The 18,758-nt window shown below is 47.2% G+C and overlaps 1 protein-coding gene across 1 annotated transcript in view; it reads right to left on the bottom strand.

Moving 5' to 3' along the window:
• Positions 1-15,409, bottom strand: part of LOC136629106 (zinc finger protein 585A-like) — a 97,874-nt gene extending 82,465 nt beyond the window's left edge. The window contains exons 1-4 of the mRNA XM_066605241.1: positions 15,340-15,409; positions 15,134-15,257; positions 14,987-15,051; positions 14,365-14,467 (exon numbers count right to left, since the gene is read on the bottom strand). Of these exons, the coding sequence (XP_066461338.1) occupies positions 14,365-14,467; positions 14,987-15,051; positions 15,134-15,257; positions 15,340-15,363 (316 nt within the window). The 5' untranslated portion in view covers positions 15,364-15,409. The remainder of the gene's footprint in view (positions 1-14,364; positions 14,468-14,986; positions 15,052-15,133; positions 15,258-15,339) is intronic.
• Positions 15,410-18,758: the final 3,349 nt, after the last annotated feature.

The following is an 18,758-nucleotide window of genomic DNA, read 5'->3' as shown; positions in this document are numbered from 1 at the left end:
ATGAGCGAACGTACTCGTCCGAGCTTGATGCTCGGGCGAATATTAGGGTGTTCGGGATGCTCGTTACTCTTAACGAGCACCACGCGATGTTCGGGTTACTTTCAGTTTCCTCTCTGAGACGTTAGAGCGCTTTTCTGGCCAATTGAAAGACAGGGAAGGCATTACAACTTCCCCCTGTGACGTTCAAGCCCTATACCACCCCCCTGCTGTGAGTGGCTGGGGAGATCAGATGTCACCCGAGTATAAAAGTCGGCCCCTCCCGCGGCTCGCCTCAGATGCCTTGTGACTGAGTTAGCTGAGGGAAAGTGCTGCTGCTGGTGCTGCTGTAGGGAGAGTGTTAGGAGTTAGTGTAGGCTTCAAGAACCCCAACGGTCCTTCTCAGGGCCACATCTATCCGTGTGCAGTACTGTGGAGGGTGCTGTTAGCAGTGTTGCACAATTTTTTTTTTTCAAAATCGGCTGTCTGCAGAGCATTGCGCCCTGCAGTAATAGTCCGGGGACAGAAGTGGTGGTTAGGCAGGGAGAGTGTTAGGAGTGAGTGTAGGCTTCAAGAACCCCAACGGTCCTTCTTAGGGCCACATTTAACCGTGTGCAGTACTGTGCAGGCTGCTGCTAGCAGTGTTGCATTTTTTTTTTTTCAAAATCGGCTGTGCAGAGCATTGCGCCCTGCAGTAATACTACAGGGACAGAATTGTGTAGGCAGGGCCAGAAGACATATATTATTGATTGAATATAGTCAGTGGGCCTTTTCTTTTTAAAAAAAGGGAAAAATTCTATGTGCCCTGCCTCTGTCAGTCCTCAGCGTTCTGTGTACCTGTGTGGTGGGTGGAGATAGTAAAAAAATTCATACGCAGCCAGCTACGTTTAACAGCAGGCTTGCGCCAATTTATTTCCTGCCTTCCTGGGAAAAATCACCGCTCTGCAGCACTTCATATAACTGCATTTCTGTGGAACAGATTTCTTATCTGATTGAATATAGTCAGTGGGCCTTTTCTTTTTAAAATAAGGGAAAAATTCTATGTGCCCTGTCTCTGTCAGTCCTCAGCGTTCTGTGTACGTGTGTGGTGGGTGGAGATAGTAAAAAATTCATACGCAGCCAGCTACGTTTAACAGCAGGCTTGCGCCAATTTATTTCCTGCCTGGGAAATCAAATCACTGGTAATACACCATGCTGAGGGGTAGGGGTAGGCCTATAGGACGTGGACGCGGGCGAGGACGCGGAGGCCCAAGTCAGGGTGTGGGCACAGGCCGAGCCAGTGCGGTGGCCAGGGGTAGAGGCAGGGCCAGACCGAATAATCCACCAACTGTTTCCCAAAGCGCCCCCTCGCGCCATGCCACCCTGCACAGGTCAAGGTGCTCTACGGTGTGGCAGTTTTTCACAGAGACGCCTGACGACCGACGAACAGTGGTGTGCAACCTTTGTCGCGCCAAGATCAGCTGGGGAGGCACCACCAACAGCATGCGCAGGCATATGATGGCCAAGCACCCCACAAGTTGGGACGATGCCCGTTCACCGCCTCCGGTTTGCACCACTGCCTCTCCCCCTGTGCCCCAACCTGCCACTGAGATCCAACCCCCCTCTGAGGACACAGGCACTACCGTCTCCAGGCCTGCACCCACACCCTCACCTCCGCTGTCCTCGGCCCCATCCAGCAATGTCTCTCAGCGTAGCGTCCAGACGTCGCTAGCGCCACAGTTTGAGCGCAAGCGCAAGTACGACGCCACGTACCCGCACGCTCAAGCGTTAAACGTGCACATTGCAAAATTGATCAGCCTAGAGATGCTGCCGTATAGGCTTGTGGAAACGGAGGCTTTCAAAAGCATGATGGCGGCGGCGGCCCCGCGCTACTCGGTTCCCAGTCGCCACTACTTTTCCCGATGTGCCGTCCCAGGCCTGCACGACCACGTCTCCCGCAACATTGTACGCGCCCTCACCAACGCGGTTACTGCCAAGGTCCACTTAACAACAGACACGTGGGCAAGCACAGGCGGGCAGGGCCACTATATCTCCCTGACGGCACATTGGGTGAATTTAGTGGAGGCTGGGACAGAGTCAGAGCCTGGGACCGCTCACATCCTACCCACCCCCCGAATTGCGTGCCCCAGCTCGGTGGTGGTATCTGCGGGGGTGTATGCTTCCTCCAATAAACCACCCTCCTCCTCCTCCTCCTACACAACCTCTGTCTCGCAATCAAGATGTGTCAGCAGCAGCACGTCGCCAGCAGTCGGTGTCACGCGGTGTGGCAGCACAGCGGTGGGCAAGCGTCAGCAGGCCGTGCTGAAACTACTCAGCTTAGGAGATAAGAGGCACACGGCCCACGAACTGCTGCAGGGTCTGACAGAGCAGACCGACCGCTGGCTTGCGCCGCTGAGCCTCCAACCGGGCATGGTCATGTGTGACAACGGCCGTAAGCTGGTGGCGGCTCTGCAGCTCGGCAGCCTCACGCACATGCCATGCCTGGCCCATGTGTTTAATTTGGTGGTTCAGCGCTTTCTGAAAAGCTACCCCCACTTGTCATACCTGCTCGGAAAGGTGCGCCAGCTTTGCGCACATTTCCGCAAATCACACACGCACGCTGCCACCCTGAGGACCCTGCAACATCGGTTTAATCTGCCAGTGCACCGACTACTGTGCGACGTGCCCACACAGTGGAACTCTACGCTCCACATGTTGGCCAGACTCTATGAGCAGCGTAGAGCTATAGTGGAATACCAACTCCAACTTGCGCGGCGCAGTGGGAGTCAGCCTCCTCAATTATTTACAGAAGAGTGGGCCTGGTTGGCAGCCATCTGCCAGGTCCTTGGAAAATTTGAGGAGTCTACCCAGATGGTGAGCGGCGATGTTGCAATCATTAGCTTCACCATTCCTCTGCTATGCATCTTGAGAAGTTCCCTGCAAAGCATAAAGGCAGACGCTTTGCGCTCGGAAACGGAGGCCGGGGAAGACAGTATGTCGCTGGATAGTCAGAGCACCCTCCTGTCTATATCTCAGCGCGTTCAGGAGGAGGAGGAGGAGCATGAGGAGGTTGAGGAGGAGGGGGAAGAGACAACTTGGCCCACTGCTGACGGTACCCATGCTGCTTGCCTGTCATCCTTTCAGCGTGTATGGCCTGAGGAGGAGTAGGAGGATCCTGAAAGTGATCTTCCTAGTGAAGACAGCCATGTGTTGCGTACAGGTACCCTGGCACACATGGCTGACTTCATGTTAGGATGCCTTTCTCGTGACCCTTGCGTTACACGCATTCTGGCCACTACGGATTACTGGGTGTACACACTGCTCGATCCACGGTATAAGGAGAGCCTTTGCACTCTCATTCCCGAAGAGGAAAGGGGTTCGAGAATGATGCTATACCACAGGGCGCTGGTGGACAAACTGATGGTAAACTTCCCATCCGACAGCGCTAGTGGCAGAAGGCGCAGTTCCGAGGGCCAGGTAGCAGGGGAGGCGCAGAGATCAGGCAGCATGTGCAGCGCAGGCAGGGGAACATTCTCCAAGGCCTTTGCCAGCTTTATGGCTCCCCAGCAAGACTGTGTCACCGGTCCCCAGTCAAGGCTAAGCGTACCCACCTGTCAACCGACAGTGCCGACAGGCTTACACTCATCAAGATGAACAAAGCCTGGATTTCCCCAGACTTCTCTTCTCCACCAGCGGACAGCAGCGATACCTAAGCAATACGTAGGCTGCACCCGCGGATGGAAGCATCGTTCTCTCTCACCATCCAAAACGGGGACATTTCTGCTTCATCAATCTGTGTATAATATTCCTCCTCCTCCTCCTGCTCCTCCTCCTGAAACCTCACGTAATCACGCCGAACGGGCAATTTTTCTTAGGGCCACAAGGCTCAGTCATATAATTTTTCTAAACAATTTTTATACGTTTCAATGCTCTTAAAAGCGTTGAAACTTTAACTTGAACCAATTTTTCGTTCAACTGGGCTGCCTCCAGGCCTAGTTACCACTTAAGCCACATTAACCAAAGCGATTAATAGGTTTCACCTGCCCTCTTGGTTGGCCATGGCCAATTTTTTGGATGTACATTAGTACTGTTGATACAGCAATTTTTGTGGGCCCTCGCCTACAGTGTAATCAAATGAATTTTTAGCCCACCTGCATTACAGCTGACGTTACATCCGCTGTGTTGGGCAATGCAATGGGATATATTTATGTACCGCCGGTGGCTTCCTGGCACCCACCCATGCTGTGGGTCCACAGAGAATTATAAATGCATCTGAAACCACATCTAAAGAACCCCAGTCAGACTGGGGCATGCAGTGTGGGCCGAAGCCCACCTGCATTAAGCACGACATTACTACCTCAGCTGTGTTGGGAAATGCAATGGGATATTTTTATGTACCGCCGGTGGGTTCCAGGGAGCCACCCATGCTGTGGGTCCACAGGGAATTATAAATGCATCTGTTTCCACTTCTAAAGAACCCCAGTCTGACTGGGGCATGCAGTGTGGGCCGAAGCCCACCTGCATTAAGCACGACATTACTACCTCAGCTGTGTTGGGAAATGCAATGGGATATTTTTATGTACCGCCGGTGGGTTCCAGGGAGCCACCCATGCTGTCGGTCCACAGGGACTTCACAATAGGGAGTTGTACCTGCCCTGTGTCTATGAATTAAAAACCGCGGTCTGACTGGGGCATGCAGACACCTTGACAGAATGAATAGTGTGTGGCACATACAGTTAGGGCCAGAAATATTTAGACAGTGACACAAGTTTTGTTATTTTAGCTGTTTACAAAAACATGTTCAGAAATACAATTATATATATAATATGGGGTGAAAGTGCACACTCCCAGCTGCAATATGAGAGTTTCCACATCCAAATCGGAGAAAGGGTTTAGGAATCATAGCTCTGTAATGCATAGCCTCCTCTTTTTCAAGGGACCAAAAGTAATTGGACAATGGACTCTAAGGGCTGCAATTAACTCAGAAGGCGTCTCCCTCGTTAACCTGTAATCAATTAAGTAGTTAAAAGGTCTGGGGTTGATTCCAGGTGTGTGGTTTTGGATTTGGAAGCTGTTGCTGTGACCAGACAACATGCGGTCAAAGGAACTCTCAATTGAGGTGAAGCAGAACATCCTGAGGCTGAAAAAAAAGAAAAAATCCATCAGAGAGATAGCAGACATGCTTGGAGTAGCAAAATCAACAGTCGGGTACATTCTGAGAAAAAAGGAATTCACTGGTGAGCTTGGGAACTCAAAAAGGCCTGGGCGTCCACGGAAGACAACGGTGGTGGATGATCGCCGCATACTTTCTTTGGTGAAGAAGAACCCGTTCACAACATCAACTGAAGTCCAGAACACTCTCAGGGAAGTAGGTGTATCTGTCTCTAAGTCAACAGTAAAGAGAAGACTCCATGAAAGTAAATACAAAGGGTTCACATCTAGATGCAAACCATTCATCAATTCCAAAAATAGACAGGCCAGAGTTAAATTTGCCGAAAAACACCTCAAGAAGCCAGCCCAGTTCTGGAAAAGTATTCTATGGACAGATGAGACAAAGATCAACCTGTACCAGAATGATGGGAAGAAAAAAGTTTGGAGAAGAAAGGGAACGGCACATGATCCAAGGCACACCACATCCTCTGTAAAACATGGTGGAGGCAACGTGATGGCATGGGCATGCATGGCTTTCAATGGCACTGGGTCACTTGTGTTTATTGATGACATAACAGCAGACAAGAGTAGCCGGATGAATTCTGAAGTGTACCGGGATATACTTTCAGCCCAGATTCAGCCAAATGCTGCAAAGTTGATCGGACGGCGCTTCACAGTACAGATGGACAATGACCCCAAGCATACAGCTAAGCTACCCAGGAGTTCATGAGTGCAAAAAAGTGGAACATTCTGCAATGGCCAAGTCAATCACCAGATCTTAACCCAATTGAGCATGCATTTCACTTGCTCAAATCCAGACTTCAGACGGAAAGACCCACAAACAAGCAAGACCTGAAGGCTGCGGCTGTAAAGGCCTGGCAAAGCATTAAGAAGGAGGAAACCCAGCGTTTGGTGATGTCCATGGGTTCCAGACTTAAGGCAGTGATTGCCTCCAAAGGATTCGCAACAAAATATTGAAAAAAAAATATTTTGTTTGGGTTATGTTTATTTGTCCAATTACTTTTGAGCTCCTAAAATGTTGAGTGTTTGTAAAGAAATGTGTACAATTCCTACATTTTATATCAGATATTTTTGTTCAACCCTTTAAATTAAACGTTACAATCTGCACTTGAATTCTGTTGTAGAGGCTTCATTTCAAATCCAATGCGGTGGCATGCAGAGCCCAACTCGCGAAAATTGTGTTACTGTGCAAATATTTCTGGCCCTAACTGTAGGTTCCCCATTGCTATGCCCACGTGTGCAGCTCCTGATGGCGGTGGCACAGGATTATATTTCTCATTGCTTCTGTACAGCATTGTGGGCTATCGCCCCGCCCCTTTTAAAGAGGGTCGCTGCCTAGCCATGCCAACCCTCTGCAGTGTGTGCCTGCCGTTCCTCGTCATGGCAGACGCACTTATAAATAGACATGAGGGTGGAGTGGCATGAGGGCAGCTGAAGGCTGCGCAGGGAAACTTTTGTGTGCGCTGTGGACACTGGGTCGTGCAGGGGGGGTTGGGCAGCATGTAACCCAGGAGAAGTGGCAGCGGAGTGTCATGCAGGCAGTGATTGTGCTTTGTTGGAGGTAGTGTGGTGCTTAGCTAAGGTATCCATTGCTAATTAGGGCTTTTCAGAAGTAAAAGTTGTTGGGAGGGGGGGGGCACTCTTGCCGCTATTGTGGCTTAATAGTGGGACCTGTGAACTTGAGATGCAGCCCAACATGTAGCCCCTCGCCTGCCCTATCTGTTGCTGTGTCGTTCCCATCACTTTCTTGAATTGCCCAGATTTTCACACATGAAAACCTTAGCGAGCATCGGCGAAATACAAAAATGCTCGGGTCGCCCATTGACTTCAATGGGGTTCGTTACTTGAAACGAACCCTCGAGCATCGCGATAATTTCGTCCCGAGTAACGAGCACCCGAGCATTTTGGTGCTCGCTCATCTCTAGTTGGGACCCATTAGCTTTTCCTATTTAGGACATAATCAATGCTCGTGCCAAGTTTCCCGTTTCTATGACACCGGAAAGTGAAAAAATAACATTCCGCACGTAAAATTAGGACGCCAATTCTTTTGTGCTAGAATTGAATATTCGAGTTGGGACCCATTAGCTTTTCCTATTTATGACATAATCAATGCTCGTGCCAAATTTCACTTTTCTATGACACCGGAAAGTGAGAAAATTAGATTCCGTACGTAAAATTTGGACGCTAATTCTTTTGCGCATAGAATTGAATAATCAAGTTGGTACCCATTAGCTTTTCCTATTTCTGACATAATTAATGCTCCTGCCAAATTTCGAGTTTCTATGACACCGGGAAGTGAGAGAATTAGATTCCGTACGTAAAATTTGCACGCTAATTCTTTTGCACATATTATTGAATAATTGAGTTGGGACCCATTAACTTTTCCTATTTCTGACATAATTAATGCTCCTGCCAAATTTCGAGTTTCTATGACACCGGGAAGTGAGAGAATTAGATTCCGTACGTAAAATTTGCACGCTAATTCTTTTGCACATATTATTGAATAATCGAGTTGGGACCCATTAACTTTTCCTATTTATGACATAATCAATGCTCGTGCCAAGTTTTAAGTTTCTATGACATTGGGAAGTGACAGATTTAGATTATGTACGTAAAATTTCGACGCCAATTCTTTTGCGCTAGAATTGAATAATCGAGTTGGGACCCAATTACTTTTCCTATTTTGGAGATAATCTATGCTTGTGCCAAATGTCATGTTTCTACGACATCGGGAAGTTGGAGAACTTTTGGCGAGTCAGTCAGTGAGTGAGTGAGTCAGTGAGGGCTTTCGTCTTTATATATATATATAGATATTCAGCCCAGGAGCTACGGGATGCAACAATTTGGTGAGAGTTCAGCCGACGACTACTAGATAACTAGGCACATAGTGTTTGTTTGTTGGCAATAGATGCCAGTATGGATAACTGCCAGGACAGAGAAGGGAGAAGCACTAGATGACAGTGATGATGACAAGACTGGACTGCCAGTGGATGAGGCCTGGCTACTAGACAGATGACAGGGATTTGGAGCAGCAGCAAGGTCTTGTTCACATTGTGGGGCATACTGATTGCCCATGTGCTCTTGTGATGTCACTCCATGTGCTCAGGTGGACCCATTAGTAGATCTGTCACAGTGCCTACAGAGAGAAATGCAGCAAAAGAGGGAAAGAAGAAAATAAAAATTCACTAGTAGCCCTGATGGTGGACTGGCAGTATGTTGTTAGAGCTTCTGACATTGATATACTAGTATTTATTAGGAAATTATAGTACCAGTATTTCTGGTGGTGCAATGCACCATACAGCTCTGCTACATGCACGTCTCACACCCACAGCTCTGCTTCATGCACGTCTCACACCCACAGCTCTGCTACATGCACGTCTCACACACAGCTCTGCTACATGTACGTCACACACAAACAGCTCCGCTACATGCACATCACACAAAAAACAGCTGCTACATCCACATGTCACACACAAACAGATCTGCTACATGTACATATCACACAAACAGCTCTGCTACATGTCCATGTCACACACAAACAGCTCTGCTACATGTCCATGTCACACACAAACAGCTCTGCTACATATACATGTCACACATACAACTGTGCTACATGCACGTCACACATACAGCTGTGCTACATGCACGAGTTACACACACACACCTGTGCAACATGGACGTCACATACGCACAGCTCTGCTACATTGCTTTTGTATAAGAGCGCCATGTAATTTCTAAACTCCAGGATCTCACTGAGGAGAAATATTCACTCGTACCTTTTGCATATCTGCTGCACGAAATTTACAAACTTCAGCTGGTGGCTGAGGTGATATCACGGCTTGTCGCTAGGTCATGTAAGCTGCATTAGCTTCACTGCAGCATTGAACCCTCTGTGGTGACATGTTTGCACAACAGCAACAGTTTGGATCAACACTGGACAACGGTTGACGATTAGATGAAGGCTGGACTTGTGTTGGCTGCACTAGCACTTGAGATGACATGATATCACATTCAGGATATGTGAAGATAGCGGTGAAGGACTATGCTTCAATGTTATTGGTCAGTATGCACTGCCAGCTATGTATGTGGACATTTGTGAGGTATCATTTATTGGAGTCTTCACACAGGGGTCCAGCTGTCTCACAACCAGCTACAAACTGCCAGACTGAGTACTGTTGTATCCATACCAACTGAGGCCACAGGGGTTTGTGGATGTTGTTGTCTTCCCATAATTCCTCATTCAGTGCAGAGGGAGGATAAATAACCTGTGATGATGTCACCATCATGTGGTCAGGGGGCAGAGCTAAAAGACGGTAACGGACATCACAGGTGTTGTCAGACTCTACATGTAACTCACACATCACACACACATACAAAGTGACGGACAAGTGGTCTTTAGCACTTTGATATGAGCTCGTCTTACAGCTGTCATTACCATTCTTCTCCTGAATTTTCATCTTTCCCTCTTGTGCTACACCCATGTCTGTAGGGCTTATCTTGCAAGACCATTATGGTGTATGGGGAGCTGGGCAGCAGTATAGCAGAGGCTACTAGTTATCTTATACATTAGAGTGGGGTCAGTGCGGCTAGCATCACCTAAGCCATGGCTGCCGGCATCAGCTGTGGACTTATCCATCATTTCCTAGCAGTAGGGAGTTTGCTATATGAGTCAATACTACTCCAGTCTTTTCTAGCCTCTGCAATTGTTCAGCCCCCGTCTGGCAGGGATATATATGAGCTCGTCTTACACCTGTCAGCAGCATCTTGGGTTTTCTCCTGATGAACCAGTAGATGGGAACCGCGTGGAGACATGAAATGTAAAACCACAAGACTAATGATCACAGAAGATAAGAACCCTCTCTTATTGTCTTCAGGAGAGTTTTTCATGAGGATTATTTGTCTAGTGATCATTTTGGTTCGGTCTCTCGGTTTTAGGCCAAATGCTCACGGCTGTGTCGGATTCCGCCAGCGGAGTATCGCAGCGGAGTCTGGCATGGCGCACCCCAGAGACCCCATACTCAGCTTTTCTGGCGCACATGCGTATTCCCAAGATACTTCTGCCGTGCTCACATCGGAAGTATCGCAAGACAGAAAGCTTCCATTGACTGCAATAGAAGCCGTTTGTGCATTTTTCTGCGGAAAAAAGAACATGCTGTGATTCTCCACCCGCGAATGGAAAAAAAAATAAAAAAAATAAAAAAAAAAATCGCAGCTGATCTCCGCTCGTGGACATGGGAGAATCATTTAGTACAGCATGTTTATGGACGGCTATTGCAACGGAGTCCGCGGCAGGTCTGGCCACGGATTCCGCTGTGATGATCTGTCCGTGGGCATTGGCCCCTATATTACTGCAGAGGTGACACTGTTAGGGCTCATGCCCACGGCCATGATGGGCTCCGCAAGTGGCATACCACAGTGTCTGACCTCCAGATCCGCTTGCCCGAGTCCCGCATGACACGCCGGTGGTGTCATATGACGCGGCCGGTGGTGGGCAGGGCGCGTATTCATGCTATACTTCCGTTGTGCTACAGTGGAAGTATAGCGTGACGGCTGGCTTCCACTGACTACAGTCAGCCACCGGCCGCACGTATTCCTGCGACAAATAGGACATGCCGCGGGTTATTTCGCAGAATACAGCGGTGGAATTCCGCAGCGTGAACATTCAGCTATTAGGTTCAATAGAATCTAATAGATGCAGTGTAACACAGTGGAAATCCGGCCGTAGGCATTAGCCTTTATCCTTCACCAGCACTTTATACACCTTTTCTTTTTGTTTGTTTGCTGTTTTTGAGCTACTCCCCTTCAGAATTGACTAGAGGCGCTCATATAACAGTGTCCTCTATAGAGCTGCCTCAGACGTCTTTTCACTGTTTTCTCTCCATCATAGACAATTTGCATATCTGGGTTCAATTACCAGATTCCGTTTTCTTGGTGGGGCTGAAACATGCTTAGTATGCATTGTGTATGGGCAGCGTTTCCATATGCACCCCTGCTATGAATAGAGCGGGGAATTTGAAAAAAAAAAAAAGTGTCACACTGCGCACTCACAACCCATACGTGGTCTCTGCTGGCCCTTAGGGTGCTTTTATATGGGACGACCTGTTTGGGCCAGATGCCTGACTAGTCATCCTTGCGAAGATTGTTCAGGTGTTATTGTAGTGGCCAAGTACATACTTTCCTGGCCCCCTCTATATATATCTTACATATAATGTCTTATCTTGGTGCGCTGTGCAATTTGTCTAGTCATTCTGTTATATATATTGCACAGCTGCAGCAAATGATGGGTTAACATGAGACTGGGATATAACTGTTTGGAAAATGTAACAATTTCTTTCTCGCCATGTGGTATGAGTGAGGTTATAAAAGTGTGTGTGAGAGAGCAGGAAAGTGGGAGTCCGTTCTGAGTAGTCCACCCTTCAGGATTCTTCTGGTAGTGCCAGCCACATGGGGGATACCATCAACTCCCATGTGATGAACGATGGAAGAAGAGAGGTTCCTTATCGGCACGTACCCCACAGATGAAGAGAGAGTGAGTCCCTGTTAAGGAGTGAGAGCATGAGCAATTTGAAAGGTGCAGATGTTTAGGCCTAGTGCAGAGGTACTCTTTGTTTCTTCCTACGCGGCGATGCTAGTCTAAGGGATCACCACGTAGAGGTACGCTAATTCATTTTGCACGCCCAGTTGTCTTGTAGTCTGGGATCACTGGGTGGAGGTACTCTCAAGTCTGTTCTTTGCCTGCACTTACGTTTTATTTAAATTGTACATTACATCCAGAACTTGTTTCTAGTAAAGTTTTGCAAGGCTCTGATCATTCCCAGGGTCCTGAGGTACATTACTTTTGTCTGCGGCTCCTTTATTTACCACCGAGGGTCATTCCGATGGGTATCTGTACAGTGGCGTCACCCGTGACAAACCCTATTCCTGTTTCCATGTTTATTGGTCATCGCTTTCCGAGGGGTGTATGGAAGAGGCCGAGCGCCGCCCTTGCTGAGGCTATTTACGTCCCTCTGGGAGCGTGGTAAGTGCCACTGTGACAAACCAGCACCTTACCCTTCCAACTCCTCAACGTGCGCCCTATGTCCAGGGTCACCCTACAGGATACTGCAGTACCCCACTTCTTCTGGGCGTCACAAACAGGATAGGATCCTTAATGCCCCATTATCCTGCCTGCGAAACCGCAGAGACACAAGAAAGAAGAAAAATCTGGAAAATCGTAGAAAAACTCTGTAATCTGAAAATGGCTGCACCACTTTTTCATGCCAAAACTTGCTCAAAATGGCGCCCAACCACCATTACTCTCATCTCTCTCAATTGCTTCCGCCACAATTTTCCCGACAGATGTTTGGCGCCAAAAGGAATCCATTATAGGTCAACCCTTAAGAGGAGGAGTTACCTGTGGCTGCAGACGCCTTACAGCAATCTTTCCATAACCTTAACCTGGGAGATGGATCCAGTGCTCAGACACCTATGGCTACGTCCTACTTCAGATGCTGCAGCCGGACCGTCTGCCAGAAAACAACCCTTCTACTGGAAAGAGAATCCAGAACTTTTACGCTTATCTATTAGCTGTTCTACTTCTCCACTACCTGATGTGGCTACCGGAGAGATGGTGGAATCTTCACATCCTCTATACATTTTCCGGAGAGAATGTTACCACCCAAGCGGAATATCCTCCGTTGATACTCATAAATCGGTGGTACTCTGTGGTGAGAGACTATATCCCGGAACTTTTAAGATCTTTCGTCATTGAATTTGTCAACTCCCATTTTGCTTTCCACTTCGCTTGGAGGAGGCAAGTTGTCCCCAACCTGGCTTTGCAGCCACCTCAGAGGAGACCTGACACATCTCTGATTACTGTCCAGGACACTTCCTCTTAGGAGAGAGACTTTGGGCAGGCTTCTTCCATCACCAGTTCTGCTCCATCGACGAGGAAGTCAGTCAGATCCTGCGGAGCAGGTCCTCGGAAGACTCAGTTGTGGAGGTGCCAGGCAGTAGCAGACCATCGTCCGTCATCACTATAGATGATTCAAAGAGTATTTCCGTCCTTTACAAAGAAAGTGATGGTCATTCAACTTGTCTCATTCCTTTTGTCTGTGGAGAGAAGAGTTATGCATGTACTCCATAGCTATACTAGTGTTCCTGAATTCCGTTCAGCCTAGTAGAAAATTCTAAATGTACTTGCAAGTGATATTCTTTACATGCTGTCATAATTAAGAAAGCTAGACTCAGAAAGTGACGCTACTCATTAGTCTGAGTACATTGAGATTGGGTTAATCCTTCATAAAGGTAACCGGGAGGTGGATGGGGGAGCTGTGTTTATAGGTTTTGCCTTGCACACTGCATGAATGCGCAGAGGCCTCACAAGTAAAATGGAAGTAACACACTGAAAATGGTCTGACTCCAGATTTTGCACTCTGCTTTGGAGGCGCGAGGGTCAGCCTGTTTTTAAGTAGGGGGAAACTGTAGTGACCCAGTACACAGTCTTACAGTAAACAGGCAGTCCTTCATAGATAAATGACTGTCTGTTCACATGGGTGACTGTCATTCAGTTTTTATGCACACAAACTAAAGGACAAATGATAAGAGAATGCATTTGGATGTTGTTCAGCGGGGCGTGCACTTACACTGCAGTATGAGCGCGGGAATCTGAACGATTTATCGGCCCATGTAAAAGCACACTGAGTTAATAATCTCCCATTGTTCTACCACAGTTCTTCTCTCCTGGGGTAATCTGCAGACATGGAGTCAGGGTAGTGACAGGGAAAGTATGCTAATGGGGGCACCTGGTCAGCAAAGGGGGATAATTGGATAAACGTCTCATTCTAGATTAGACATAAAAAACCAATAAATATTTACGAACCCGGGAGAGAATGTGTGACTGCAGTAATATCATACTTCCATAACAGGCAGGATAAGTGACTACAAGACTATCAGCTTCCAAACACCAGATATTAATATACAGTCTATAGATACTGAAAATAACCGACATGAACAGCCATTTGGGTGGTTTTTGCTCTTGTTATGGCGTTTCTAGCTGCAGCACAGCCGACCATTGCCAGTGTCAGATATCTACTATCACTAATAGGCTTACAGGATGAACCAGCTGGGAGGACGGGGCCCGGACTGTAGGATCTGTCATCCCCAATAATCCCACAGACCACAGAATAACATATCTGCAGCCGCTGACTGAGGGGAATCTGTGACTCCTCTCTGCTGTATTTAGTGGTTACTACTCACCTGGACGGTTACCTGTAGGAATCTCCTCTTTACCCCGCTGATCGCCCCTCACATTTGTCTCTGTAGTATTAATATCGGTCAGATCTTCATCCTGATACAGAAGCTGTGAGACAAATATTGTAAAAGTCAGCAGACGGTTGGAGAAGTCGTGTGGAAGGTTTTACCTGACCAGGAATGATCAGTAATCATCATGATGACCAAATATGACCTGACAGGAGTAGTTATCTGAGCCACATGGCTGCAGATCTACAGGCTGTACACATATATTAGATGGCTGCTCAATGACCCCTCAGGAACCTCATACACATGTATATCCGGCATGGCTAGACACGCTGCACGTAGTCTCAGTGGAGGAGATCAGCGTCTACCAGACACATCCGCTGTTTGTCTCGGGGGACATAAAGGAGCAGATAGATATTAATCCAACCTGTTGGCTCCTTATTCCCACCAGCAGTCTCCACCGCCAGAAAACTGGGAGAAGATCCAGACAACATGTAATGTCTCTGGTCAGCGGTAATCCTGCCATCTCCACCGGCCTCATCACACTAGTAGAAGACATCTAATAAGACTGAAGACAAGAGCTTCACAGCCTTCTACAGATCAGAGGGACATCTCCATCTACCTGATGGTCCTGTGGGAGAAGAGGACGGGGACATCTCTCTGGTGGGCTTCTCTTACTGGATGGAACTGGAGGAAACACAGACAGACACTGAAGTCATTCTTTACATACAGATAATAAAGTCCCCGTGTATTTAGTCCTGTCTATTACCTGGTGATGGGAGCGGCTGGCGGGTCTCCATCATGGCGTCCTTGTACAGATCCTTGTGTCCTTCTAAATACTCCCACTCTTCCATGGAGAAATAGACAGCGATATCCTGACACCTTATAGAAACCTGACAACACAATATACAGTCATCACCCAGAAGCCTCCAGTGCTGTTACTGTATAATGTCCCAGCATTCCCTGCAGCATCACCTCTCCAGTCAGCAGCTCAATCATCTTGTTGGTGAGTTCTAGATCCTTCTGTACATTGATATCCTCATGTATCAGGTGGTGAGGTGGGGGCCCTGTGATTGGGCTCAGGGGTCTTCCCCATCCATCACACACAGGGGCCCGACAGCCATCACTAGAGGTCTTCTTCACTACTGTGTAATCCTGTATATGGGGAGACAGCAATAAATATCACTGCAGACATTTCCAGATTCAATCACCTCTCCAGTGACTTCATCTGCTATTACCATAGATGAGGATGATGTAATGTGACATCATCAGAATCTCCACCCTCTTCAGTGACATCATCTGTTATTACCATAGAAAAGAACCAGAATCTCTCACCTCTCCAGAAAGCTGGAAGAGTATCTCTAGGGTGAGATTTAATACACTCTTTGCCATCTTGTTTGCATCCTCCTCCATCCTTAATGGAGCAATCAGGAAAATTCTGTTGCATAGAAGATATCAAAAGATGCTCGTACAGTGAAGAGATCTGAAGAAAAAAAAAGATGAGCCAATGTGAGAGCTACAGAAAAGTAAAAAACTTCAATAAAACTCAAGATAACGTAAAAACTTTGAGATGTTTACCCCCCATGCCCCATAATAGTATGTACCGTCCCACCCTGCCCCATAATAGTATGTACCGCTCCACCCTGCCCCATAATAGTATGTACCGCTCCACCCTGCGCCATAATAGTATGTACCGCTCTACCCTGCCCCATAATAGTATGTACGACTCCACCCTGCCCCATAATAGTATGTACCGCTCCACCCTGCCCCATAATAGTATGTACCGCTCCACCCTGCCCCATAATAGTATGTACCGCTCCACCCTGCGCCATAATAGTATGTACCGCTCCACCCTGCGCCATAATAGTATGTACCGCTCTACCCTGCCCCATAATAGTATGTACGGCTCCACCCTGCGCCATAATAGTATGTACCCCTCCAGCCTGCCCCATAATAGTATGTACCGCTCCACCCTGCCCCATAATAGTATGTACCGCTCCTCCCTGCGCTATAATAGTAGGTACCCCTCCACCCTGCCTCATAATAGTATGTACCACTCCAGCCTGCGCCATAATAGTATGTACCCCTCCAGCCTGCGCCATAATAGTATGTACCCCTCCAGCCTGCGCCATAATAGTATGTACCCCTCTACCCTGCCCCATAATAGTATGTACGGCTCCACCCTGCCCCATAATAGTATGTACCGCTCTACCCTGCACCATAATAGAATGTACCCCTCCACCCTGCCCCATAATAGTATGTACCCCTCCACCCTGCCCCATAATAGTATGTACCGCTCCACCCCGCCCCATAATAGTATGTACCGCTCCACCCTGCGCAATAATAGTATGTACCGCTCCACCCGGCACCATAAAAGTATGTACCCCTCCAGCGTGCCCCATAATAGTATGTGCCCCTCCAGCCTGCCCCATAGTAGTATGTGCCCCTCCAGCCTGCCCCATAATAGTATGTGCCCCTCCAGCCTGCCCCATAATAGTATGTGCCCCTCCAGCCTGCCCCATAATAGTATGCGCCCCTCCAGTCTGCCCCATCTATATCTATCTATCTATCTATCTATCTATCTATCTATCTATCTATCTATCTATCTATCTATCTATCTATCTATCTATCTATCTATCTATCTATCTATCTATCTATCTATAAAGACGATAGCCCTCACTGACTCACTGACTGACTGAGTGACTGGCCAAAAGTTCTCCAACTTCCCGATGTCGCAGAAACATGAATTTTGGCACAAGCATAGATTATCTCCAAAATAGGAAAAGTAATTGGTTCCCAACTCGATTATTTAATTCTAGCGCAAAAGAATTAGCGTCGAAATTTTACGTACGGAATCTAATTCTCTCACTTCTTGGTGTCATAGAAACATGAAATTTGGCAGGAGCATTGATTATGTCATAATTAGGAACAGTTAATGGGTCCCACCTCGATTGTTCAATTCTAAGCGCCAAAAGAATTAGCGTCCACATTTTACATACGAAATCTAATTCTCTCACTTCCCGGTGTCAGAGAAACATGAAATTTGACACGGGCATTGATTATGTCATAAATAGGAAAAGCTAATGGGTCCCAACTCGATTATTCAATTCTAAGCACAAAAGAATTAGCGTCCAAATTTTACGTACGGAATCTAATTCTCTCACATCCCGGTGTCATAGAAATGTGAAATTTGGCACGGGCATTGAATATGTCATAAATAGGAAAAGTTAATTTTCCCACCTCGATTGTTCAATTCTAAGCGCAAAAGAATTAGCATCCACATTTTATGTACGAAATTTAATTCTCTCACTTCTCGATGTCATAGAAACTTGAAATTTGGCACGGCATTGATTGTGTCATAAATATGAAAAGCTAATGGGTCCCAACTCGATTATTCAATTCTAAGTGCAAAAGAATTAGCGTCCAAATTTTACGTACGTAATCTAATTTTCTTACTTCCCAATGTCATTTTATATAAAGGGAACGTCGCATGGTTACCTCCCCGTGGTATTTCCTGGGTAACGCAGAGAACTATGCAAAATGGTGAACATATTTTTTTCCCGGTATCTCTAAAGTAACCACGACTTCATAAGATTTTCCGTGTGAACACCAGTTAAACACCAGTACCAAATTAACTCAGGCGAAGCCGGGTATATCAGCTAGTAATAGTATATACCCCACCAGCCTGCCCCATAATAGTATATACCACTCCACCCTGCACTGCAATAATAATAATAATAATCTTTATTAATCTAGCACCAACATATTCAGCAGTGCTTATAAAACAGTGGGAGAACAGATACAAAAAACAAAATCCACTATAACATCTAGTAAACAGTTGATGCAGACAGTAGGGGTGCGGGTCCTGCTCCAATGAGCTTACATACTACAAATAATGGGGTGAAACAGAAGGTAAAGGGCTGGAGATGTGCCCGGTATGATGAGGTAGAGAGTGAGGGATGCTATATGCATAGGCAATGCTCAGAAATAAGCTATGTGCTGGCTGAATCGGTATGACTGCAGGTGGCGGTTGATTGCGGCTAGCAGGGATTGCAAACAGTAGGACAGGGAGAATGTTATCAGGCGGAGTACAGAAGAGTTTGGTTTAGGACATGTGGTATGCCTCCCTGAAGAGGTGCGTTTTTAGAGCATGCCTGAAGTTGTGTGTGTCAGGGATTGCCCGGATAGTTTTGGGTAGCGTGTTACAGAGGATTGGTGCTGCTCTGGAGAAGTCTTAGAAGCGGGAATTAGAGGTTCAAGTTAAAGGGGCAACTATGCTGATTTCATTAGCTGAGTGGGGGGAATGGACTGGGTGGTGGATTGAGATGAGGGAAGCAATGTAGGGTGGAGCGGTGCTATGAAGAGGTTTATGGCTGAAGGTAGTGAGTTTGAAT

Source organism: Eleutherodactylus coqui, chromosome 5 (assembly GCF_035609145.1).
Source record: "Eleutherodactylus coqui strain aEleCoq1 chromosome 5, aEleCoq1.hap1, whole genome shotgun sequence".
Taxonomy (NCBI): Eukaryota; Metazoa; Chordata; class Amphibia; order Anura; family Eleutherodactylidae; genus Eleutherodactylus; species Eleutherodactylus coqui.
Note: the sequence above shows the minus strand (reverse complement) of the source record. Positions and strands in the feature narration are given on the sequence as shown.